The 25,316-nt window shown below is 49.6% G+C and overlaps 2 protein-coding genes across 2 annotated transcripts; both read left to right on the top strand.

Moving 5' to 3' along the window:
- Nucleotides 1-1,023: 1,023 nt before the first annotated feature.
- On the top strand, nt 1,024-8,488 carry LOC119105936 (vacuolar ATPase assembly integral membrane protein vma21). The gene is made up of 2 exons (XM_037229506.1): nt 1,024-1,038; nt 7,082-8,488. The coding sequence occupies exon 2, from the start codon at nt 7,097-7,099 to the stop codon at nt 7,355-7,357; it is 261 nt and encodes an 86-aa protein (XP_037085401.1). The 5' UTR covers nt 1,024-1,038; nt 7,082-7,096; the 3' UTR covers nt 7,358-8,488.
- An 8,114-nt stretch (nt 8,489-16,602) lies between these two features.
- Nucleotides 16,603-24,118, top strand: LOC119106372 (uncharacterized). Its single transcript, XM_037230004.1, has 4 exons — nt 16,603-16,763; nt 20,472-20,576; nt 21,254-21,519; nt 23,604-24,118. Exons 1-4 carry the CDS (start codon nt 16,674-16,676, stop codon nt 24,094-24,096), a joined length of 954 nt encoding a protein of 317 aa, XP_037085899.1. The 5' UTR covers nt 16,603-16,673; the 3' UTR covers nt 24,097-24,118.
- Nucleotides 24,119-25,316: the final 1,198 nt, after the last annotated feature.

The raw sequence follows: 25,316 nt of genomic DNA on the forward strand, positions 1-25,316 counted from the left end.
TGGTCGTACCAGCGGCGGTACGACCACGGGGTGCGAGGCCTTGTAAGATCAAGGTGCATTGTAATGGCTTGCTACTTAAGGTTACCAGATACAGAATACTCGTCGCTTAATGTCTGGTTGATTTTTTTCGAAGGTTTACTGCCTGCTCATTTTAGCTGGAAAAGGGCCAAGCTACATCGTAGGTACGTCACCATACTTGTCCCTAAAATTTACGAAATCGGCTCGCTAGTCATTTGGATCTGCCACTTACAGATTGTTTCTTATAGGTACGAAGGCAGTCCGATGTCCCTGTCGCCCTATGGAGAGTATGCCTCGTATGTAAGTTTTCACTTTGCAGGCGATTGCATTTTGATGATTAAGTGCTCAGGTTTGTAAAGCATGCTCGCTTCAAAATTATACGTCAACGGGCCATCGGTTATATGCGCATGACGCTGACGAATTTTCTTCTTCTTCGGTGCGAATATCTCAATGTTCCTGCTGTTCCTCAGCATTACGTCCGGCGCCTAGCGGCCCCCCGCGCTTTGAAGTCCGAGCGCGTCTGTCCCGGCTGCTAAACTGGTTGGAGCGTCTGCCTTCCGACCCACCCACCACCTGTGGCGGGCTGGGTTCGAGTCGCTTTAGGCGCTCGCTAACTGCTCTTGACGGGTGTTGCCTGTGGCCGGCACCAGCTGTCGCGCTTAAGATCAGTTCACGTCAGAGGGCAGGATGGACCCTGGCGAGCATTGTGGCACGTTAAACTTCCGCCACTAAATTCTGCCGCTGCTTGGAATTGCACGACCAGATAGTGGAGGTCAGGGCTCGCACAGCAAGTAATGATTAAAGTGAGACCACATCCCAGGAATTGATCCATTCAAAGGACTCAGATTAAATCTTTAAAACAGTTTTGGTACCAGTGACGTCACGCTAACGTTTGGCGAATATGAGTCCAGAATCACCGTGCGGTTTTACCGCTATAAGACCTTGATCCATTATAATAATATTTGAGTCGAGCTGCCTTGATTATGAGGGGAGCCGGTTGTCGTCAGTTGGAACCACTTGGTACGGACAGGTAAAAAGACTTACTGGAAGTATTTATGCCCAACAGTCCACGCAGTCCGTGATATAGCTTCTGCTCATACGCATTTGACTAGTTACCGGATGCCGCTCTTGTGTCTGGTACGCTGGCTATTATCAGAACATTTGCCTTTCTGAACCAGTCAAGGAATATCCCTCCGACGGATTCAAAAAGAGGGATGTGCTGATAATGATCATGGCTGAGAAGGTGCAGGGGTATTCTTCAAGTACTTCACCTTTTTTAGAAGAAGAAATATCTCCACCGCGAGCGTTTTACGCGCAGTGCGGCACGGGCTCAACCAGCTCGCGTTAGCAGGATTGCCCGACTTTGAAATCATACAATCCAAACGACATCTTTAGCACCAAAAATAAAGAGCAGGCAATTAACATTATTCACTACGGCGTTTCGACCACTGCTACTCACAACGCTCGCATGATTGCCTATCATCTTCAAGAAATAACCATCTGATAATATAATAATTTCGGCCTCAAACAGGTCATACGATTTTTAACACGCAGCCGACGATTTATAGCATGTACTAAAAGGGCAACATAAGCACCAAATTACGTACATTCGAGCAATTAAGAAAAGTATCCCAGTTCTTCACATTCGTGTCTCGAATTGATATTTCCAAACAGACAGCACAGAGAAAAACCCAACAATGTCGGCGGAACTGAAGCATTTCCAGCAGTCTTAAAAAACGGACCAAGCCACGGGAACCAAACACCGAAGCCAAGCCAACGTTTTCGGTGCGGTACATTGACGTCTATTAGCGCAGTGCATCTCATACACGAGTCCGGATAATGTGATTCACACTGATTAGGACCAAACACATCGTGACGACATTGTCGCTTAAACTACAACACTTGGATTCAATTAATATGACTACTCCGTTTGCCGTGACATGCTGCCATCATGTCGTGCAGAGGGACTGTCGTAGTACCCTCTTAAAGTAGTGCACCTCTTGTACAATTCCAACGAGCAAGGCTTGAAATCGCTCTGACATCTAGAGACATACTCTGCCGAGATAATATGCCAACAGCCACCCTAAGGAAACGGATCAAGCCTCGGAAAACGAAGACTGAAGCAAGGCCAGCGTTTTCGGTACGGTACATATACGTCTGTTAGCGTAGTGCACCTCACACACGAGTCCGGATAATGCAATTCACGCCTTTAGAACTGAACACGTCGTGCTGACAATGTCGATGGAACTGCAAGACTTCGGTCCGATGAATAAGACTCATGCATTGCCGTGAGATGCTACAATCATGTCGTGCAGAGGGACTGTCGTAGCACCCTCTTAAAGTAGTGCACCTCTTGTACAATTCCAACGAGCAAGGCTTGAAATCGCTCTGACATCCAGAGACATACTCTGCCGAGATATTATGCCAACAGCCACCCTAAGGAAACGGATCACGCCCCGGGAAAGAAGACTGAAGCAAGGCCAGCGTTTCGGTACGGTACATATACGTCTATTAGCGTAGTGCACCTTACACACGAGTCCGGATCATGCGGTTCACACTTATTAGGACCAAACACATCTTGCTGACGATGTCGGTGGATATGCCAGACCACGGTCCGATGAATAAGACTCATGCATTGCCGTCAGATGTTGCCATCATTGGCGGGCGGACTGCAGTAGCACCCTCTTCAAGTAGTACACCTCTGGTATAATTCCAATTGGCGGGACCTAAAAACCGCTCTGACATCCAAAGACATACTCTACCGAGATAATATGCCAATAAAAATCCTAAGGATACGGACCAAGCCTTGGAACCGAAGACTGAAGCTAGGCCAGCGTTTTCGGTACGGCACATATGCGTCTATTAGCGCAGTGCACCTCATGCACGAGTCCGGATCAGGCGATTCACACTTATGAAAATTAAACACATCGTGCTGACAATAACGGTGGAACTGCGAGACTTCGGTCCGATGAATAAGGCTGATGCATTGCCGTGAGATGCTGCCATCATGTGCGGACAGGCTGTAGTAGCACCCTCTTAAAGTAGTACACCTCTTGTATAATTCCAATTGGCGAGACCTAAAAACCACTCTGAAAGGCAAAGACACACCCCGCTGAGATAACATCCCGACACGAACCCTGAGGAACGAAGCCAAGCCCCGGGAACCGAGGACCGAAACAAAGGCAACGGTTTAGGTACGGTACATATACGTTTAGTCGTGCGGTGCACCTGAAACAAGAGCCCTTACAACGCGATTCACACTAAGTAGAAATAAACACATTGTGCCGACAATGTCGGTTGAGCTGCAATGGTTTGATTCAATGAATAAGACTCATGCACTGTCGTGGGATGTCACCATCATGTGCGGACAGACTGTAGTAGCATCTTCTTAAAGTAGTGCGCCTCTTGCATAATTCGTTGGCGAGACCTAAAAACCGCTTTGTCATCCAAAGACACACTGTATCGAAAAAACGTCTCAACAGCAATTCTAAGGGAACGGACCAAGCCCCGGAAACCGAAGACCGAAGCGAGGCCAACGTTTTCGGTACGGTACATATGTATTTATAAGCGCAGCGTAAATTATACCATCGTCAGCAAGATGTGTTTGGTCCTAATAAGTGTGAATCGCATGATCCGGACTCGTGTGTGAGGTGCACTACGCTAATAGACGTATATGTACCGTACCGAAAACGCTGGCCTTGCTTCAGTCTTCGTTTTCCGGGGCTTGGTCCGTTTGCTTAGCGTGGCTGTTGGCATATTATCTCGGCGGAGAACGTCTTTGGATGTCAGAGTGGTTTCTAGGCCTCGCCAATTGGAATTATACAAGAGGTGTACTACTTGAAGAGGGTGCTACTGCAGTCCGCCCGCCAATGATGGCAACATCTGACGGCAATGCATGAGTCTTATTCATCGGACCGTGGTCTGGCATATCCACCGACATCGTCAGCAAGATGTGTTTAGTCCTAATAAGTGTGAACCGCATGGTCCGGACTCGTGTGTAAGGTGCACTACGCTAATAGACGTATATGTACCGTACCGAAACGCTGGCCTTGCTTCAGTCTTCTTTCCCGGGGCGTGATCCGTTTCCTTAGGGTGGCTGTTGGCATAATATCTCGGCAGAGTATGTCTCTTGATGTCAGAGCGATTTCAAGCCTTGCTCGTTGGAATTGTGCAAGAGGTGCACTACTTTAAGAGGGTGCTACGACAGTCCCTCTGCACGACATGATTGCAGCATCTCACGGCAATGCATGAGTCTTATTCATCGGACCGAAGTCTTGCAGTTCCATCGACATTGTCAGCACGACGTGTTCAGTTCTAAAGGTGTGAATTGCATTATCCGGACTCGTGTGTGAGGTGCACTACGCTAACAGACGTATATGTACCGTACCGAAAACGCTGGCCTTGCTTCAGTCTTCGTCTTCCGAGGCTTGATCCGTTTCCTTAGGGTGGCTGTTGGCATATTTTCTCGGCAGAGTATGTCTCTAGATGTCAGAGCGATTTCAAGCCTTGCTCGTTGGAATTGTACAGGAGGTGCACTACTTTAAGAGGGTACTACGACAGTCCCTCTGCACGACATGATGGCAGCATGTCACGGCAAACGGAGTAGTCATATTAATTGAATCCAAGTGTTGTAGTTTAAGCGACAATGTCGTCACGATGTGTTTGGTCCTAATCAGTGTGAATCACATTATCCGGACTCGTGTATGAGATGCACTGCGCAAATAGACGTCAATGTACCGCACCGAAAACGTTGGCTTGGCTTCGGTGTTTGGTTCCCGTGGCTTGGTCCGTTTTTTAAGACTGCTGGAAATGCTTCAGTTCCGCCGACATTGTTGGGTTTTTCTCTGTGCTGTCTGTTTGGAAATATCAATTCGAGACACGAATGTGAAGAACTGGGATACTTTTCTTGACTGCTCGAATGTACGTAATTTGGTGCTTATGTTGCCCTTTTAGTACATGCTATAAATCGTCGGTTGTCCGCGTGTTAAAAATCGTATGACCTGTTTGTAGCCGAAATTATTATATTATCAGACGGTTATTTCTTGAAGATGATAGGCAATCATGCGAGCATTGTGAGTAGCAGTGGTCGAAACGCCGTAGTGAATAATGTTAATTGCCTGCTCATTACTTTTGGTGCTAAAGATGTCGTTTGGATTGTATGATTTCAAAGTCGGGCAATCCTGCTAACGCGAGCTGGTTGAGCCCGTGCCGCACTGCGCGTAAAACGCTCGCGGTGGAGATATTTCTTCTTCTAAAAAAGGTGAAGTACTTGAAGAAAACCGGTGCAGGGACATGCAGACTGGGTATCAGTGAAAACTCGGGAACTCAGATTTGTTTTCAGTGTATGTGGGCTTGTTAAGTGCTGGAAAGTTCTAATTTGTGAAGACTCAGTTTCTCAGTCAAAGAGTTTTTCAAGTTAGTTGTATGTTGATGAATAAAATCACTTACCTGAGGCAGTTCACAGCTTGAAAGCTATCTCCAGGTCTGCCCTTCAAGTTTACAGTAACACTGGAAGATAAGCTGTTGCTGTCCTTTTTCTTTTTCCCTCTCCCAACAGATATACTCCCATAAAATTATGGTTTGTGGGGTTGGAACCAACTTATAGTTGCGTAAAGCATCAACATTACATCTTTGTAATATAACACATTATATTTATGCGTAAAGCATTATTATCACATTAGGAAACCCACATCATGCCAAAATAGCATCGTTCTGATATTTGATCGTATGTGGCATTCATTACCCACAATTTACATGATGTATTGTACGTGTTAATTCCATTGAAGTCTGCCTTGCTCTCCTACATATCAGAACAATGTGGTTGGAACTACAAGAGCTGCATTTCAATGGTGATTTTGTAATTTGTCTCACTAAGGCTCATGGCAAACACCATCACTAGCATGAATATACAATTAGATATGGAAGTGTTTGACACAGAATGTTTTTTATTATAGCAGATATTTATGCTTAGATATGCTGCATTTGATGATTATTGCAACTAACAATATAAAATGCCATGTTAGTTTTTGATGGCCACATATTGAAAAAGGATGTGCCAATATGTTGGCATACATTACAGGATGAGCCCTGCAGGAAGGTGCGCTTTTTACACAAATGTGTCATTCTGTGAACTTGTCAAGCTAGCTTGCCCTAGGTCTTCCATGGGTCAATCATAGAGCTTACTGGTAGCATGTGTCACTGCCTGCTGACTGTGTTTAACAGTTACAACTGTGATTTTCATTCATGAAATGGGGCTGTTCTTGTCTCCAGTAGTTTTTTCCCAATTTGTTGGCTCCTGTTCCAAATGTCAGCATGAGCTGGGTCTGTGTGGGTGCAGGATATTTCATAAACATGAAGTTCAGTGCATTTTGTGTTGATCATTTTTCTCCATGAAGAGGCCAGCTGTCAGTGACAATGAGCATTCATGTGACTAAGCAGCCTCAAGAATATGTTACCACAGATTGTTTTATGCCTCATTCATAGGAAGCAGTTAACTCACACCCTATTGAAGAGATGGTACCACCATCTTATTCATCAGGGTGAAGCAGAGCGAGGGTGCTCTCAATCAAGTCGGGAGACCTCCTATCCCAACCTTACCTATAATTTCCAATCAAATTATGTGCACTGTTTTAGGACATTTTGGGTGTAAATAATTGGATGACACATATTGGCCTGCTGCAGCTTCCAGTTTTCCTAATTGCTCCCCTTTTGTGCTGGCTATGCTGCCTTTGTTGGTGCAACCCGCTATGCATCTGATGGGGCATTTAGATCACGTGGGGTCTCCAGTCAACCAGTAAGGCCTTTTTGGTCATTTGGGCCTTCTTTATGACTGATTCAGTCCCATGCATGCCTTGAGGCTGTTCCTTTTGATATAGAACAGTCTTCCTCAGTCATATGAAGCCTCCCAGTGGGTTTGTTAGCCTCCTGAAATACAAAGGGAAGCATGTCTGTTTATCTCTCCCTCTTTGTCGGGTGGCAGGGGCCCGAGCGGCCGCCCGTTGCCCCCTGGCGACGCCACCCTGCCCTGTTATATTTCACTTTCCAGTTTGCTCTACTGTTTCAGGTCAAGCCAGCCATCATGGATCACAAGCAAGAGGGGACAATGTCAGAAGGTGCAATTTTTCGCACCGCATTCTTCTACGTCTTCCTGATCCTGTTTGTGCCAGTGGCGGCGTTCTTCGCGTCGCGGACCGTTCTCTTCGAAGCTATGCTCGGCCTGGACACGTCCACGAGCACGCTGTACGCCGCCGTGGTGACTGTGATCGTGATTCACGCCGTGCTCGGCCTGTACGTGACCCGGGCGTTCAGCGAGGCCGAGAAGGTTGGCAAGAAGGACTAGCGCACCCTCACGCGCAGGCGGTGCGGACGGCGGGTGGCACGCGGGCATTCTGACGGCGGTCTACGGGGGAGGTCGCGAGAAGTGCTTGAGTGGACGGTCCGCCAGCCATACCCGAGCATATTGCTGGCGTGGCGTCACCATGTTCAGCATCGTGGACTGGGAGATGCACGCCTGGATGTTGGCGCGCAAGCGAACACATGAGCAATGTTTTCCGTGCGTTGTTTACCCTTTTTGATTAGCGACACTAATTTGTCCGTAATGTATTGCCTGCTGTGATTGCAGAGCTGATTATCCAGCTGATCTGTTTTGCTCCGCTGATTTTAAAGCTCGTCCTGCAGCCTTGCGCATCGCGGCGCGGTGAAAGGACTAGCATAATGGAAAACTGAAAACATGCGCCGCTGTCAACTTTGCACTCGGAACGAACCCGGGATTCCTATGCATTGTCAAGGTTTCTCAACGGCCACAAAGAAAGTAATATGAAACCTTTTTTCGTCGAAATCCTCCGGGCAGCAATCAAATAACATTTGTACCTTATCATTTTGTTACCTGTGCGGTTTTTTGTGTGTCACGATTGTGGGTTGTGTCAGATGCGAATGTATTAATGAACTATGTACCTTGAAATGGTGAACTTTGCGTAGTGGGCTAGTTATCGTGGACTACCGCTGTATGAGAACATGAACGCAGTCATTTTCTGTGGGGTTGTGATGCTGCTCATGTAAACGCGGGAGCTTTTGCTGTGTCCAAACGCGCATTATTTGCGCAACATTGAACCATCAATGTTGTCTGCTGGTCATGATGCCTTGCTTACCAAGCACCATCAGCAAGGCTTTCTCGGACCGAGCGCGTCGGAAGCCGGACACCAGAAGAGGCACTGGCAAAGTCGTGATATAAATCATAGTGACCTGGCGATAATGATGTACCAGTCACGCTATGAATGGATGAGAAAATTGCGATCCACACTTGTCCTGTCGGCCTGTACTCTATCGCCTGTGACGGGAAGTGTAAGATTCACCCTCGGAAAACGATATATGGGGTGGATGCTGTGACAAGTTATTGGAACATGGAGGCATGCAGAGAACGCGGGCGACTGTTTTAAAAATTTGCTTCTTGAAGAAATACCACTACATTATTGCCAATGCGTTTGTACTGGGGAACCGGTTTTTAGTGAACCATGAAGGTTTCAGGAGCATTAGTCATGTTGATGCTTCTTGCACTTGTATGTCTTGATCCCGAATGTCTTGGCTTACTGGTCTACACGGGTTCGCGCAAGATCGCGGTTGCCGCCGTGTGTGGTTATAATGGATTGATCAGGGACGGATCCAGGATTTCTTAGGAGGCGGGGGGTCATGCTTCACTGTCATAATTCACTTCCTTGGAACTTGGTGCCCCCTCACCTCGCGAAAGCCCCCGGATTTCGGCCGCCTCATCGCTGGAAATAATTCATTTTCTTTTTTATGACATTTGTCACAAATTTAGCTCTTTCCGCTATTCGATGGCCGCTGCTGTCTTGCCACGCTGTCGGCATGGGTCGACTAGCAGCATCTACATGGGTGGGTCGGTAGACGTCATCCGCGCTGGCCGGTATTTTTACCCACTTTGAAACATTTCTCTTAGTGCAAGTGCTACCAGGTCTGAGAGAATGCTCGGGTTCCTTTCTTTGTGCCGTTTGTACTCGCATCACTACTCCATAAGGCAATGGTCTAGTTTCCTACTGAGTTGGAGGGAGGAAACCCGTGAAGTCATTGCGGCAGTCATCAGTACTGTCAAAATCCTGACTGACTGGAGCTTCCATGGCTGAGACAAAAGGCAGTTTGCGTGATCTTACGGCCCATTCAACAGTATATGGGGCATTACAAGTCAACTCAACACTAGGGTAACACTATGTGTGCAATCACATCATTAATCTGCATCACAACGTCTCGGGAAATGTAAATTATAACTGCGGATTGCAAAGAAGAAGTGCATACAGATGGAATCTCTATCCAAGGGCGGATTCAGAAGGAGGGGGCACAGGGCCATGCCCCCCCCCCCCGTTGGGCCCCGAAGGGGCCATTGGCTCCGAGCGGGCCCCATACCGGGCCGAACAGGTGCAGTTTTTTAAACACAAAACGCAACAAAACTAGGCATCTCTGGACTTTCAAGCGACCAAGAACAGTTGTAAGCAAAAGTGAAGGGCTTATGAGAAGTCGCAAAAAAATCCTCAATGATTGGAAAAGCTGTGAACTGGAAATTTTAAGCCTCGGTACACTGTCTAGGGGCCTCATGCTGTTTCCAGGGGACCTATGCCCACTTGCAGGATCATTTCGATTGTGAAGGAGCATTCCACGTTGCCCTCCATGTCTTTGCATTTGCTCGAGGCGCCCTGCACCGTTATTGAGGCCCTTCCTGTTAGCGTGCGGGGGCACTCTTATCAATCACGGGCCCTTCCATGGATTTTTCCATTCTCCAGAAAGGATCTGTGAGCTATAGCCGAGGTCTTATCTTAACCTGCCGATATATTCTCGGCTGCTCAGGGGCTCTTTACGTGGGTTTCGGTCGATCTACTCACACACGTGCGATATGCTCATGAGTCCTCTACAGTGGTCTAGGGCGTTTCCAATTCTCTGTCACTTGCTTGCTTAGAGCCCTATACTCTTGTCGGTGCACATCTGATGGCCTGCTTGGGCACACAGTCGTTCGGGGACCCTCCACACTGGGTCTTGGGTACTTCCCTTCTTAATGGGGGGCCTATCTGATAACCTGCTCGGGCTCATTCGATCGTTCGGGGCCCTCTACATTGGGCCTTGGGCACGTGGTATTTGCATGGGGCCCTACACACTTGTCGGGGGCTCTTTCTGTTCGCCGCCTCGTCCACACTGGATTGCTCGGGGGGCACTGCACATTGGTTCTTGGTGTTTGAATTTAGGGCTCTCTGCTCCTATCGGGGGTCACCTGATGACCTGTTCCGGTACACTCCATCTTTCGGGGCCTCCACAGCGGGTTTTTGGCGCTTCTTATTTGAATGGAGGGCCTTACGCTCTTGTCGGGGCCCCCTCTTATATGATCCTCGGGGCCCATTCGATTGTGGGGAACTTTACATCTGGTTTTGAGTGCTTCCTTTTTGAACGGAGGGCCCTCTGTTCTTTCCGGGTGCCCTATCTGCCAACCTGCTCTGGCGCACTCGATTATTCGGGGTCCACTGCATCGTGCCTTGAGTGATTCACATCTGAACGGAAAGTCCTGCGCTCTTGCCGGGGCCCCATCTGTTAACCTGCTCGGACCCGCTCAAAAATCCGGGGCCCTTCACATTGCGTCCTGGGTACTTCCCATCTCAATGGAGGGCCCTACGCACTTGTCGGGACCCCATCTGTTCGCCGCTTCAGCCACACTGGATTGTTCGGAAGCCCTATATATTGAGTCTTGGTATTTGATTTTCGGGCCCTACACTCCTGGCTGGACCACCTGATAATCTGCTCGGGTATACTCCATCTTTCTGGGCCCTCCGCACTGGGGTTTTGGTACTTCCTATTTCGATGGAGGGCCCGACGCTGTTGTCGGGCCCCTTCTGGTAAACTCCTCGGGCACATTCAGTCATTCTGGGGCCATTTACATAGGGTCTTCTGCGCTGCCCATTTGAATGAAGGACCTAACGCTCTTGTTGGGAGCCGTATTTGTTAGCCTGCTCGGGCACACGCGATCACTCGGGGGCCCTCTGCAGTGGGTCTTGGGTACTCCTTTTCGAATGGAGGGCTCTACGCTCTTGACGGGGTCCCTATATGTTAACCTGCTCGGGCGCACTTGATCGTTTAGAACACTACACATTGCGTCGTGGGTATCTTATCTGAATGGATGGCCCTATGTTCTTGGCGGGCCCCATCTATTCAGCTGCTCGGGCCGGCGGCGGATGCAGAGGGTTGGGGGGGGGGAGGCACGGGACCATGCCCCCATGGACCATGCCGAGGTGACCCAAAGGCTCCAAAGGGGCTCATAATCGGCCGGACGGATGCGGTTTTCTTACAACAAAAACACAACAAAATTGGATGCTTTTGGGCCTACAGCCGACCAAGAACCATGGTTAGCAGAACTAAAGAGTTCATGAGCAAACAAAGTTTATTCTTCGCTGAATGAGAAAATCTTGCTTGGGGGAAATTTTGGGGCATATACGCTGTCTAGGGGCATTGTGCTGTTGGTTGCCCGGCCCTATATGTCCGCTTGCCGGGTGAATCTGATCGCTAAAGAGCTTTCCACGGTGCCCTTGATCTCTCTGTATTTTCTCATAAGGCCCAATGTGCTGTTGGGACGCTATCTGTCTCCATGTCTGAGCACTGTTGATCGATCAGATTTTCTTCCACGGATTCTTTCCATTCGCCCGGAAGGTTCTATACACTTTTTTCGAGGGTCCCATATGCCAGGGCACACTTAGTTGCTCAGGGTCCCGTCATATTAGTTTCGGGTTCTTTCCTCTTGCTTGGAGGGACTTGTGCTCTTGCTACGTCTCTTATAAGGTAAGGCAAGGAGACACTTGATGCTTAGGGGCCCTGTACTTTGATCGAGGGCTCTCTCCCTTCGGTCTCATTTGCGGAGGACTCTTCACCCTTATCGATGCCGGTGTCGTTAACCTGCCCGTGCACTCTTGATCGCACAGGGGTATGAATTTATGGTCTTCGATAATTATCATTTGCTCAGATGGTCCTGTGCTATGGCCGGGGCCTTCTAGATCAGTCTGCTGAGGCACTACTGATCGTTTAGGGGCCCACCACGTTGGTCTTGGGTTCTTTCTGGTTGCTCTGAGGACCCTATACTTGTTGAAGGGAGCCACTTTGTTGGCCTCCTACGGCACCCGTGATCGCTCATGTTCCGTCCCTATTGGCTTTGGTGCCTTCCTCTTAGAGCAGCAGTTGAATATGCGCCGGTGACTTTTTACGCGCAATTGCCGAACGTAATTTTACATTTCGCTGACGTCGTATGTGTCATTTCCATTGACTATTAAGTGTCACACTCATATATATATATATATATATATATATATATATATATATATATATATATGTACACATCTATATGCATAAATATAAATTGCATACGACTTGTCCTAAAACGTAATGACCGAAATGCAAGGATATCTTTTGGAGGGGGCTCCAAACTCCAGAGGGCTCCCACTCCAAACTCCAGAGGGCAAACTCCCACAATGTTGCATGGCCCTCCGTTGACAAAATCCTGGATCCGCCCCTGTCTCTAGCCCCGTACAGTTGGTACAAATTTCCTTGCTGACATCATTAGTCAGCTGCTCGAAACCCACACCCTCCACAAATCGTAGTGAGGGATGACAATAAACACCTAATTGTGGTGTGTCCACAACGCTATCAGTACAAAGTATTAAGTACCTTGCTTCGGTAGGCACCTCAATAGCTAACGATGTGTCATGCATTTCCCTTACATAATTTGAATTTATCTGAGCGAAAACTTCATCAAAAATGAGTGACTCCGCAACCACTCCAAATACGACACCCCGCAGTCAACACCTCAATGTCTCGTTTGGCGCCGAACACTACGGTTCAGTTTCGCTAGTTAGTAATGGGGCTAACCACGCAATTTTCATCACAGGGGTCCACAAATTTGCATGATAAAACTGGAACACGAAGGAATTTCCCAGAATAAGTACAACGTCAGCATCGTATGACAGAAAATAGGCTACGTCCAGCATAAAAGAAGGTAAAAATAACCAAAATTGGAGGCGAGATAGGAGGAATTTTCTGATAGCACAAGGGTACCACAAACTACCACATATATCTGTAAAGTACCACAACAGGAGCAATTTAGCGTATACCCTTCTGAGCTGAACCTTTATCTGGGCCGTGCAGAGACAGAAAGGACCCCGCGAATGTGGATCGAAATGGCTTAACAATTTGTGTTAACATGGCCAGGTCACGTTTGTCTGGCAATATCAAACATTTGGCCAGAATTGGTCAGTGATAGAAATGATGGAACGTAGTTCTGAGCATGCGTGCTTGCAAATATAGCAACAAATCTTGATGCCAGGTCTTTCAGTCTCCTTAGGCCGCCCTGCGTCAGCCCGCGGCTAACACAAAACCGTAACCAACAAGTGGACGAAAATAATGACGCATTTGTAAAAAATACCTTTGAAGGCCTGTCGAAATCAAATCGTACATTTAAAAGGTAGTCCTGGCGTAAATTTTTGCTGTGCGATTTGTAGATTGATGATAAGAACGGATTGAACTTTTTTGAATTGATTGAACAGCACCTCGAAGTAGTGCTGAAATCTGATGGTGGAAATCGGAGAGAAAAGGTAATATCGTTATTTCTGTGTTGCCTTAACTGTTAGTCTGCCCAAAAGACAGTCCAAAATCTGTAAAAAAGATGTGCGCAGCATCATCTCAGAACGGTACGATTTAATTTTGAAGAACATTCGGGACCATCATTTTGCGACGGTCGTCCTGGCGCGCACGGCGCCCACGGTCTGGTGTTACTTGCAGTGGCCAAATTACAGGTTTACGGAAGATGTAACTCATGCCTGTGCTGTCCTTGCTCCCGGGATTGCAAACACTCAGGCTCAAACGTTTTGATAACTTGTTTCACTACTCGATTCCGCAAAAGAATAAACGCTCTCAGACAGACATGGGATGACCTCGTTCGTTTTTTTTAAAAACTCATTTCGGCCCACTCAAGTCAACACTAGCCCCTAGCCCTTAGAGAGGAACATCATATCACATTGGCCCCCTCACTGACGAGGGATGCCTTTTGCCCTCGTAGCTGACCCAGGAACGGCGCAGGAATTCGCTCTGACGCAACAGCATCTCTGATCGCCGCAAACGGTCCAATAATTCACGCGTAGACTCCAGCTCGGCTTCACAGGCCCCTATTGGAACTAGGTTGGATGGCCCACCGGTCGGTGCTGGGGACTCTTACTGGCACAGGACTCTTCTATTATCTCAACTTGAGCACTCATCATAAGTTCACGCAAGAGGCGCTCTGTTATTCGTGGTCCAGTCCCCGACGCCGTTGACCAAATCGTCCCCTGACCGACTCAAGGCCTCTTGTTGACACAGAATACCGTGTAAGGCACTGCGGCCCCTGACCAACACAGGAGCCTCTCATTGTGCCAAGAACTCCAAACATTGCAAATGGCGGCCACAGCCTCGTTCCTGCCCGGGAAATGGGTCTCAAGGGCTCAGACGGACATGGAGCCGGTTTTTCGTCTCTGTGTCGGGGCCCTTTGTAATAGGGTTGGAGAACCCTAATAAGAGAGCCCTAATGGAAGCTCTCTAAGTGACATCTCAGGTCACGACACGACAGGCGGGGGGCTGGGCCCGAGTCCAATGGGTTTTGATCTTTGGGGGGCCCTCCGACCCCTCTTCGGACATCGTCAAGCAAGGCCCATGTCCGGTTAGGGGCCACTAGCCACTGACCGAGATATGACCCCCTGTTATTCACTGTGGGTCTCTTACCGGCACAGGGCCCCCAGCCACTGTTTCAGGCCCCCAGACGAATACCAATCGTGGCCCCGGTCTTGCTCCTGCTTGGGAAATAGACCCCCAGGGTACAGACGGACAGGGAGTTAACTGTTCGGTGTTCTTGGCCTCTGGCCTACGAGACATCCGCATTGTCTCAGTGGTCCTCAAATTGTGCAAGAGACCTCTGACTGATATTTCAGATCCCGACCCTACACGTCGAGATTCTTTATGTGACTTAGACCAGTCCTTCGGGCCCTTATGATCTTCCACCAGGTCTTTGATAGTTGGTTCCGTTCGGGTGCCCGGTCCCTCTTCGGGCCTTACAGAACACGGCCCGTCGTCGGTTCGGGGGCCCTTGCGAGCACGGAACTCTTTGTTAACGCCGTCGGCACCTGACAAACACAGGGGCCACGACCAGTGTAAAATACTGGTCCCAGCTTTATAGCTGATTGGGAGGTGGGCCCTCACGTCCATATTTTGGCCCATTTGTCCGTCCAGGCGGCTCAGTTGGTTAAAGCGCCTGCCTTATGATCCACCCACCCGTGGCGGGGCGGGTTCGAATCGCTTTAAGGTGCTCGCTATTTGCTCTTGACAGGTATGGCCTGCGGCCGGTGGCAGAGGTCGCGCTGAGGGTCAGTTGACGTCAGAGGGCAGGACGGACCATGCCGAGCATTGAGGCACGTTAAGCTTTCACCACTAAATTCTGCCGTTGACATGGAATTGCGCGATCGAATGGTAGGGGTCAGGGCTCACACAACAAGCACTGCTTAGCGTGAGCTCTAGTCCAAGAAATTCATCCATTTGAAGGGTTCGGATAAAATCTTTTCGTCAAAGAATAATAATAAGCGATACCGAGTGGGCTGTGTGATACCGGTGGTGCCTAACCGACATATAGACCCATATCGACTCAGAGTGTCCCTGGTTGGCCAAAGGCCCTCTGGGTGTCATTTTGAGGGTCCGTTCCCGTAGGCCGGGCCCCTGAGTACGACGCCGACCAGCCCCTCGTGCTCTTAGGCCCTCCAATCCTTTGATTGATCGAGGCCTATATTTTTAGCCTAATGGACCCTCCAGGCTCTTCGGGCCTCCTCAAACACTGCCTCTGGCAGACTTCAAGCCCCTATACAGCGCAGGACCACTGTTAGGCGTTGTGGGGCCCAAAAATGTAAATCGATGGCCCGGCTTTGTCCCTGCTTGGGAAATGAGCCCCCAGGCTCACGCCGCCACGGAGTCGACTGCTCCTACTGGTGGTATCTCACCGATATATAGGGCCTTATCGACTCAGGAGCCCCTGACCAGCGCGCAGGGCCCTCTGGCTGGCATCGGAGTGTCCGGCCCTGGTGCCGGGGTCTTTGAATACGACATTCGGCCGGCCTTTTGGGAGCTTTGGACGCTCAAATCGGGTCCTTAATCATAGGTCTCGAGGGGCCCTTTGGGCTCTTCGGAACCTAAGGGGGGGGGGGGCAGGTGACCCCTGTGTCCTGCCCCCCCCCCCCCCTCTCCTGTGCTTGCGCCACCGCGGCCTCCATCTAGATCCGCCCCTGGGTCTGACAAAACCATATCGCGGGACGATGCGTAGTTTGGCGTAAGGAGAGAACTAAGAACGATAGTGGAGGCGAAATGAGGTCAGAACCCCTGACAAAGCAATGTTCCGCGGTCGTCTCACATCCCGACCTTGAAACCATCGGCGTCTCGGCACGATTCGCTGTTGCCTACCGCCGAGAACGGCCTTGAGAGGGAGGCCACATTTCGCCGCCCCCCACTGCGGCAGTGCGTTTGGTCACTGTGCTTCTGGGACGCCCATGAGGAGCTGGCAGTCGGCTTTGTCGGCGCGCCTGTAGCGGTGAGGACTCATCCTCGGTTCAACCATGAACGAACAGGACGTGCAGCTGGTGAACCAAGAAGATATCGGCCATCTTGTGGCCCGTTTGAAGGCATATGGCCCAATCACAGCCAAGGTAAGAAGCCCTGAGCCGCATCACTTCATCAACGTGATTGGCTTAAAATGGGTCGTGAAAGAACTCAAACTGCCTCAAGAGGCTGCACGTTCACGTACGTTAAACATGTTCAACGATATCGCATTCCGTGATATGCGACCAGTGCCCAAGATGCGGCTACGTGCTATCTACAAAGCATCGGTACGACCAGTCAACGAGGCCTGACGAGTGACTTGAGAAATGATACAAAGTTTAAACTAAGCCCCGGCGTAGCACACCGTCACGCCATTTGGAGACCAAGATGTAAATTGGTTGGCTACTGTGGAAAGTAACGCAGGCAGTATTTACGCAAATGAGGTCTCTTTTTCAAGGTGTGTGTCACATCAAGATAAGGCATGCAAATCAGCGGCGTTAAGAAGCCCATTTTGTGGCAAAGGCGATGAGACGTGGACGGTCCCTGATTTGGTTTCCTAGGTGGGCTGGGAGCCCTAGTGCCGAACGTTGAAAACCATTTGCATAAATCCAGTCTCAAACAACCGCACGAACAGCGATTTCCCCGGCGGGACGGCTCTGCGTACGCAGGACGCCGGGCTGCGACTTAAAGTAACCCTCGATTATGTTCTGAGTCTTTGACCTCAGCGCGGGTTCGGCTCCAGCGTGCTGCACCAGTGCCGGATTACTTGGCTGTCCAACGAATTAACGTTGACTCGGATGGCAGGTCACTGCCGCTCAGTATAATTTTGTTATGGGATGACTGCTGACCTTGTGAAAGGACTTATATTCTGTCGTTATCCTCGTAGTATTCACCCAGGAGGATGGACTATTACCTGATATTGAAACGAACCAAGAAGTCTGTGATATCTACTGAGACGTAGATAGGGTATTCATAACTAAGAATTCCATGAGATACCACTGCGGTTGATTTTATGCACTTCTAAACCGTCAGACTATGTGTGTAATTTCGTACCTTCGTTTCTATTTCAGTCTACTCGCCAATGATTTGACGAACTCAGCTCCATCTCCTACTCACACGGAAACGTTAAAGCAACCTATTTCGTTCTGACCATAGGTAAACCTTGTTAATTCCAGCTCATACAAGAACGTTTTCAAGCGCACAACCTATCATGACCATCGCAATCCTGTCCCTGCCGTTTTAACAGCAGCCTTCGAGTGGCCACGGTTTTATGACTCTCCAAGGCAGCAAAACTTGGCGTCTCACTATCGTCTTCCGAATCGCAGAGTTAAGCGAACGCATAGGAGTGGATGACCAATGGCATGCCACAACAATCAATCTGAGACAATATATTATATTCTATTAAGAATTTGAAGTTCTATCTTATTTGCAAATGCTGAACATTTACAACTCACGAACACAACTAAACCTAGCGTCCATAACGCAATGCAATGCACATTCGTTTACACCACTGCGATCTATGTTGCCTGAAACATGTCGATGAGGATGTAACAGCGGACAGAACACACAACGGTAAACAAACCACTAGGACCACTGTGAACACCCGACGAGTATATGGCCCCCGGGGCATTTCACATACCAAGCCACCGCATCTCGCTCACAAAAACCCGTCTCGCTCGCGACGGGTTTTTCCATTAGTCTTCCATGTGAACGTGAGCATGAGCGTCGGATTAGTTTTTTACTGGTGGAATCCCATGGGCCAGTGACGCCACCACTCGAGCTGCTTCGTGTGGACCACGGTATCGCCCATGAGCTGCTACGCAGCTCCGCGTATTTCTCTCCCTTCCTGCTTCAAGACGTCGTCGCGACTTCGGCTGTCGAAGTTGGCTTGCCGCTTCGGCTGCTTTGTCTCTGGAGGCCGGGAGGGATTGGCAGGGGCTGTGACGTTGTTGTAGAGTCTGGCAGGCCCTTGTCTGCCACCTTCCGCTGTCTGACGGACACCTTCCTGAAGCGCTGCCTGAGGGTGTTGGACTAAAGCTGGGACACACCAGAATCCCGAACACAACGGTTTCATACATGAGCGAGGTCGTCCATACTATAGCTGCAATGGCGGCACTGCTTTGGCAGTCAAGTCGAGGCGCCCGCATTGTTGGCACTAGGTTGATTTGGGCGCGGTGAGTGCCCTCCAGTCGGCAAGGCGCTTAAACGTTACAGTTGGCGAGCAGTGTCAGGGCTCTAGTCCGTGCAGGCGGGGCGTATGGATGCTTCAGTCCGAACAGAGTACCTACTGGTCGTGCGCGCGGCAACACACTCCACGGTCTCGGTCCGTTCGGGCCGCACAGAGGTCCTTATGCCGATGCCGCCACCGATGGCCCCGGACTGTTGGCGCCACCTGGCGGCGCTGGTCGGGGCCAAGCCGGCACCGGCTGATCTTGAACTGGGCTGTCTCGGTGCAAACGGACCTAGTGTTATCGAACTCGTCCTGACGGCTAGCGATCCCCAGAGGCAGCGGGGCCTCACGCTACCTACATCGCGCCGGAACGCGTCACCGAACTCCTGCATAACGTGCTGCGTCACGGCTGTCTCGTTAGCGTGCTGTTGTGACTTGCACTACTTATCTTGCCGTTAACGCGAGGGATATTGACCTAGGCCTGACCGCGGGCTTGACGGTCGGCCGAAGCCAACAACGTAAGCGATGAGTCCATCACGAAAATGGCGACGTCCTCGGGGCGTGCAGTACCACTGGGGTCCCGATTAAGGTCGAAACGTTCATATGTGTGGTTGACGCGCTCGTGAAAACGCAGGTCTTCCCCCCCCCCCCGTCCTGAAAGGAGGACGGAAGTATGCATTGACCTTGGTGTAGTCTCCTTTCACAGCCACGCTGCTCTCATTTCGAACGCCGACGAGAGTAAAAGAGCGTCCTGATGGCGTCTGTGTTCTCAAGTGTTCTCATGGGGCCAAGATGGATCCCATGGTTCTTCTCCTCAAGTATATGATGTTTTCCATCAACAGAAGGCTGGGATAGATCTGGAATCTAGATAAGATGTCCTCCATTTTTTTAACGTCAGGAAGGGTTTTCAAACGGGCGAGCTAACCAAGAAAGCGAGTGAACCAGGCGTCATCCAGCATTCACAGAATCGTCTCGTCGATGAAGTGCCCGGAAGCTCTCAACAACGTTGGGAATAAAAGCACGCGGAAGCAATCTCTTTATCGTTGACCTCTTTAGTCAATGATTGGAGAAGAATGAATTGGAATCAGTGCGCGTGATCGTGCTTGCGTCCTTGGGCATAGGTGCAGGAACTATCGGGCTGGGCTGGGGCTGTAGGGCGTTCGAGCTCCGAGTTTTTGTGTTATTTTACTACTAGGCTCACGTTGGTACATGAAGAGAAATGCATCAAAATTGCTCCGAGCCCCCAATCTTGGGAATCTCCCTTGTTCCTGTCCTCGCAATCAATACCGCGATCATTTGCCTTCGTGGGACTGAGGGGTGACGAAACTTGCCTCAAGCAAATGCTCGGGGCGCCGAAGGGGGTACGGCACTCTGGGAAGTTAACTTGCCAAACGTTGTGGGGGACACTGCCGTCCTGATGCAGTGTTCTCGAAACGGTACTGCTTACGCTATACCTACTCTTCTCTCACCCGAAAAGGTGCTAGTCCATGTCGCCACAGCTCTCGTCTCGGCTTCACCGAAGGTGTCTCGGACACCCTTAGCCAATAGGTTTTGCAAAACTTCTTTCTCGCCGTCAGCCTCGAAAGCTTCTGGATGACGATGCACGAACCGTTGTCATCTAATTATGGGCCCGTTCTTCTTACAGACGCGGTGTCTGCTGCTTCTGATTCAGAGCGGTATCAACACGTGCAAGCATTGGATCTACGCAAGCCCCGACACGTCGAAGCCGCTAGTGTCTATTGTAATCATGGTCAGTAGACAAAATAACATGCTTAAATGAGCCCCATGCAGCAGACAATCCGTTGAAATTCGACAGCTGTGTAAAACCTAAAGCAGGAAAACCTGTAAGGCCCAAGCAACATATTGGAAATGTTCGCAAGGTCTCCGTAGGTGCTGCTGCTTTCGAGGGAGATTTTGTAGATGAAACTCATGAGTTCAGAGCTCTTATGCTAAGTAATCAGCCTTTCACATACCAGGAGATACAGGCTTAACGACGTTGGGGAGCCAGCACTGGATATATCGACCTATTCGGTGCTCCGATCTCTGGTTATGATAGCGAGCCAAAAGTGCTACTCACCTGTGTCAATGCATTCGTGACTTTTAGCACAGCCTGAAATACTGTATACCGACAATTTCATCATTTCTTGGTCTATAGCCTCGTTTCTCTGAATCCATAAGGCCGAACAACCACGACCTGAGTTTCTTTCTTGCTTACATCAAGCTGTTGATTAAAGACCGAACTAAATGGCTCCAGACGCTCGCTATTAGCGTGCGCATTGAATATCGGCCTTTTCTGGAAGCTTTCCCTTCCGTAACTTCACACTCCGTTCCTTCAGCGGGTCACCAGGCCTGACCTGGGCCGGCCTCATGCGCTCGTTCTCCTCCAACTTGACCTGACCCCGACTCTCCCCTGCCGACCTACGACAGTTGGCCGCGCCAGATTGGCACGTGGTCGACGCCTTCGCGCCGGAGGACGCAGCCAGCATGCGTCGCCTGGCTGCCGCCATGCTGGCGCCTGAGCTGCACGAGCGTCTTTGGCGGATGCCGTTCCGTGCCGACTGCTGGCCCTGCTACCTGAAGCCGGTGCTGGGAGACGTCCGTCACCAGAGAGGGTTCAGCTCCAGACTCATTGACACCAACATGTTGTTCGTCAAGGAGGCGTACCCGCCGGTCGAGTGTGTGCCGACCTGCTGGTGCGTGTGCTCAACTGCCTGGGAGGAAGGAGAGGCAGCTCTGGCCGATGGCGTTGTGTTCGTGTGGTGACTCTTGGATCTGGGTTGGTCTGGCTCCTTGCAGCCGAGGCATGTTTTGCATTGCATGTAATGTGAACAGATGGGAGGTGGAATATCAGCTTTTTTAGTGGTGCTACGGAAATGCAGTACCCGAAAGGAAGTATTTGTCAAATATGAACGATTGGCTAGTGAAATATTATAAGTGCACGTTCATACCCTTGAATGCGTATACGGCTGAACAGCGTGTTAGCATGGACCCGAGTGGGGGTAAATTTGACTCCCTGAGAATCTTTTCGCAATGGTTTCTAAGCGTCGCAGTTTAACCGCGCCAAAATTTTGCATAGCTATAGACAGTTGAATAACGGATCGCTTGATGTAAAAAGCAGATTACCTCGTTAAGCCACTGACCTACGGTAAGTCAAAATCAGGCCATGGATTCGGCGAAGTCAAGTTGTCAAAATTTGACCATGCTTTACCTCATTTGACCCGAAGGTCATGACCCAGTAACCTCAGCCTTTGACCTAAGTGAGACCACCTGCAGACCAATACACCTTGTAGATTTTGTGTCTTTAGCTCTCTTAGTTCCTGAGATATCAGAGGGGGGGGGGCAAACTGACCCCCCACCCGAGAGAAAGGAATCCGGCAGGCCACCCGGGCGCGTGTTAACACGCGTCCGGGTGACTGTATGATTATCTTTGCTAAGGAGGGGCTCAATTTGATCCCAAGCTAGAGGCACCAAATGTACAGAGTGGGGTGGCCTTGTATGTGAACTCATGTGTATCCAGATTTGATTTTCTTAGGTCATGACCTTAGGATGAAACAATGCCAAATTCTGGGTTGTATTTAAGGTGTCTTCAGACCTCATGCAGCCACCATAGACCTAAATGTCGTTGTGTCGAGTGACTCAAATGCCGTTAGCGCTCATTCCAATTCATTGGCCTTGCTCGACGTTTAGAGAGTCATGACGGCTAACAACCTACGAGTTTGCTGTATTGTTTTCAATTTCAATAAGTGTCAGTGATTATGATAGGTGGTATGTTCCTCAAAACAAAATGATGCCCTGCGTTATTTTCGGTAGTGATCTAGTCTGACACGTAAGAAGTCCATGGAAAAGTCTCTTACGTTCGCTGTTATACAAATCAAAATGATTATTAAGAAGTCCCCCATAACGCAAGCATCCCCGTAAAAAGGAGATTGCTTTGGACTCGGTCTGACGTTCATACCTGACCAAAGGCCAATTTAATATGTCGCTATCCTAAATTAGATTGCCTAATTGTATTGCAAACGATTCCAGAGATGCATGGTCTCGTCTACTAATCCGTTCTCGCACGCAATTGAACGGTATTGCAGAATGTTACTTCGATGATAGAAACAACCTGATTTTGACCTGCAATGGGACATCGGCCTTACAAGACACATTTCAATCTTATCAACAAAAACATCTACTATGAATTTGCTAACAGTATGCAAAGTTTTGGTACGACTTCCCCGCGCCGTACGGAAATCATTTTGAAAAAAAAGCTTTCGCGAGTCACACTGGCCCCACCCAAACGCGTGTTAATGCCCCAAAGAATCAGAGACCAGGAGTGAGCAGACCACCTACACTATTGCTAATATCATGACGAGATTATGAAGCGCCAGAATGTCGAGTATTTTGGATTAGTGCCAAATGAAAAGATATACGACAAGGGGCACCAGAACGGTCAAGCACCAACAGGGCCGTAGCAAATCGTCCGAATATTTGTGTGATCCTCATGAATAGTTACGTTGCCTGCGATGTCATCAGTCGCATTATGTCTACAGATCGCGGGTAAAGCTCCTCCGGAATGGCTGGTTGCCACTTAAATGTTTCAAATCGGTCGATGCTATTCCGAGATATCTGGGGGAAGGTCTACGCCCGGGAGGTTGCGGTTGACGAAATACCCCCAAGCGGTGCTGAACTGAACCACCCTGCTGACTGTGTGTTCTAACGTCAGGGGGATGTCACGCGCGGTCGACAGGTGATGCTTCCGCTGACTGTATGCCCACCTGACCCTCGTTCACAGCCCGCCGGGCGTCTCCGTGAGGCCGCTGGACAGCATACACCTGGACACCGTAAAGCGCTTCTGGCCGTACACCGCGGTTGTTCCCGACGCCGACGGTCTGATGCGCGACGGCATGACGATGGGCCTCAGCGCCGGCGTGTTCGTCGCCGCCGACAGTGACGTGGCGTCATCACCTGACGGCGAGCTCGTCTGCTGGGCGCTGCTCAACAGGAACGCGATGCTTGGCTTCCTGCACACGCTGGAGACGCACCGGCGGCGAGGCCTGGCGCGGCTGGCGATGGAAGCGCTCACCCGGCTCTGCCTACAGCGCCGCCTGCCCTGCCTGGTCGCAACCGCCGTGCCGTCCGTGATGCACATGATGGAGCCGCTAGGCTACAGTTCGGTCTGCAACGTGTTCTGGGCGGAAGTCCACCCAGCAGAAGACGGTGCGACGCAAGAAACAGAGTCAGACGATGGCGCCCAACAGCCGGGCGGTCCGGTGAAAACATCCTAGTGCGTATAAATACCGGTCAAAGTTCATAAACACAAACTTTTGACGCGTTTACATATACATATATATATATATATATATATATATATATATATATACATGTGTGTGTGTGTGTATATACACATATATTTATACATATTAACGTGAATGGCAGCTGACGGTCTGCGTTTTAATAGTCTAGCATGGAAGCGAGGCTGGGGGTGATTTGGTCAGACGACGGAAGGCCACTCGCGCTCAGCCTAGGTGGCATGTTGTCCGAAGCCGATGACGCGCGCTTCAGCGCGGCTGATCGCTCCTTGGCCCGCGCCGAGGCTATCTGGACTTTGCAGTTGCTTATATGCAAATATACTTCTCACACCTATATACATATATATATATATATATATATATAACATATAACGTTTGTATGAGTATGTATGTATGCGTGTATGTATGTATATCATTGCATGCCGGACACAAAAATGGTTAATATCCGAGAAGTTCAACGTAACTTTCCATATATGGCAACTTCCAAGACTCTGACCCCTTATTATTTTGAGAAATCGACACCCCTGAATACTTCTATGCGTGCACAGTGTTTGCAACCATTCTCAAACATTGCTGGGGCAGCACTATCAGACGTCGGAATGAACTGGCGATCGAACGACATGATGTTTTCTGAGTTAAAACGGTGCTTTGCATCATGTGGTCAAACTCGTCCCGTAGCGTGTTTGCTAAGTACCAGTGTCCCGGTAAAACTACTTACAGGCGCAGGCAAATACAACCGCTGTGTAATTTTGTTAGCATTGCTGTAGTGCGGTCAGTTGCCAGTGCACCAGTTCTGTTTAATGACGTTGATATTTGTCGGGCAACGACCCATTGGCGTATGCACTCCGTGCTGACGAGCCGGTTGTTCCTGAAGTTATGATGCAATGAAAAGTAGACACTATCAGAAGCAAATGCATCTCGCTGAACGGGCAAAATGACCTTTCATGCGTTTTAACGGTGCATTGCCAAATGTGCCCAGAGCCGGCCAGTAGCATGTTCTCGATAATACAGTGGCCCGACAAAGGTACTTTCAAACGCACATCACCACCGCCACTTGGCATTTTCGTTAGCAGTGATTTAGAGCTGTTAGCTGCCAATGAAACAGCTATGCTTTGTGACGTCATTGCTATTTGCTCATCAGTTACCCAACAGTTTATGCACTTAGGGCTGGTGAGCTGACTATTTCTAGACTTCCG

This window comes from Pollicipes pollicipes, unplaced genomic scaffold (genome assembly GCF_011947565.3).
Source record: "Pollicipes pollicipes isolate AB1234 unplaced genomic scaffold, Ppol_2.1 Scaffold_6138;HRSCAF=7277_pilon_pilon_pilon, whole genome shotgun sequence".
NCBI classification, from domain to species: domain Eukaryota; kingdom Metazoa; phylum Arthropoda; class Thecostraca; order Pollicipedomorpha; family Pollicipedidae; genus Pollicipes; species Pollicipes pollicipes.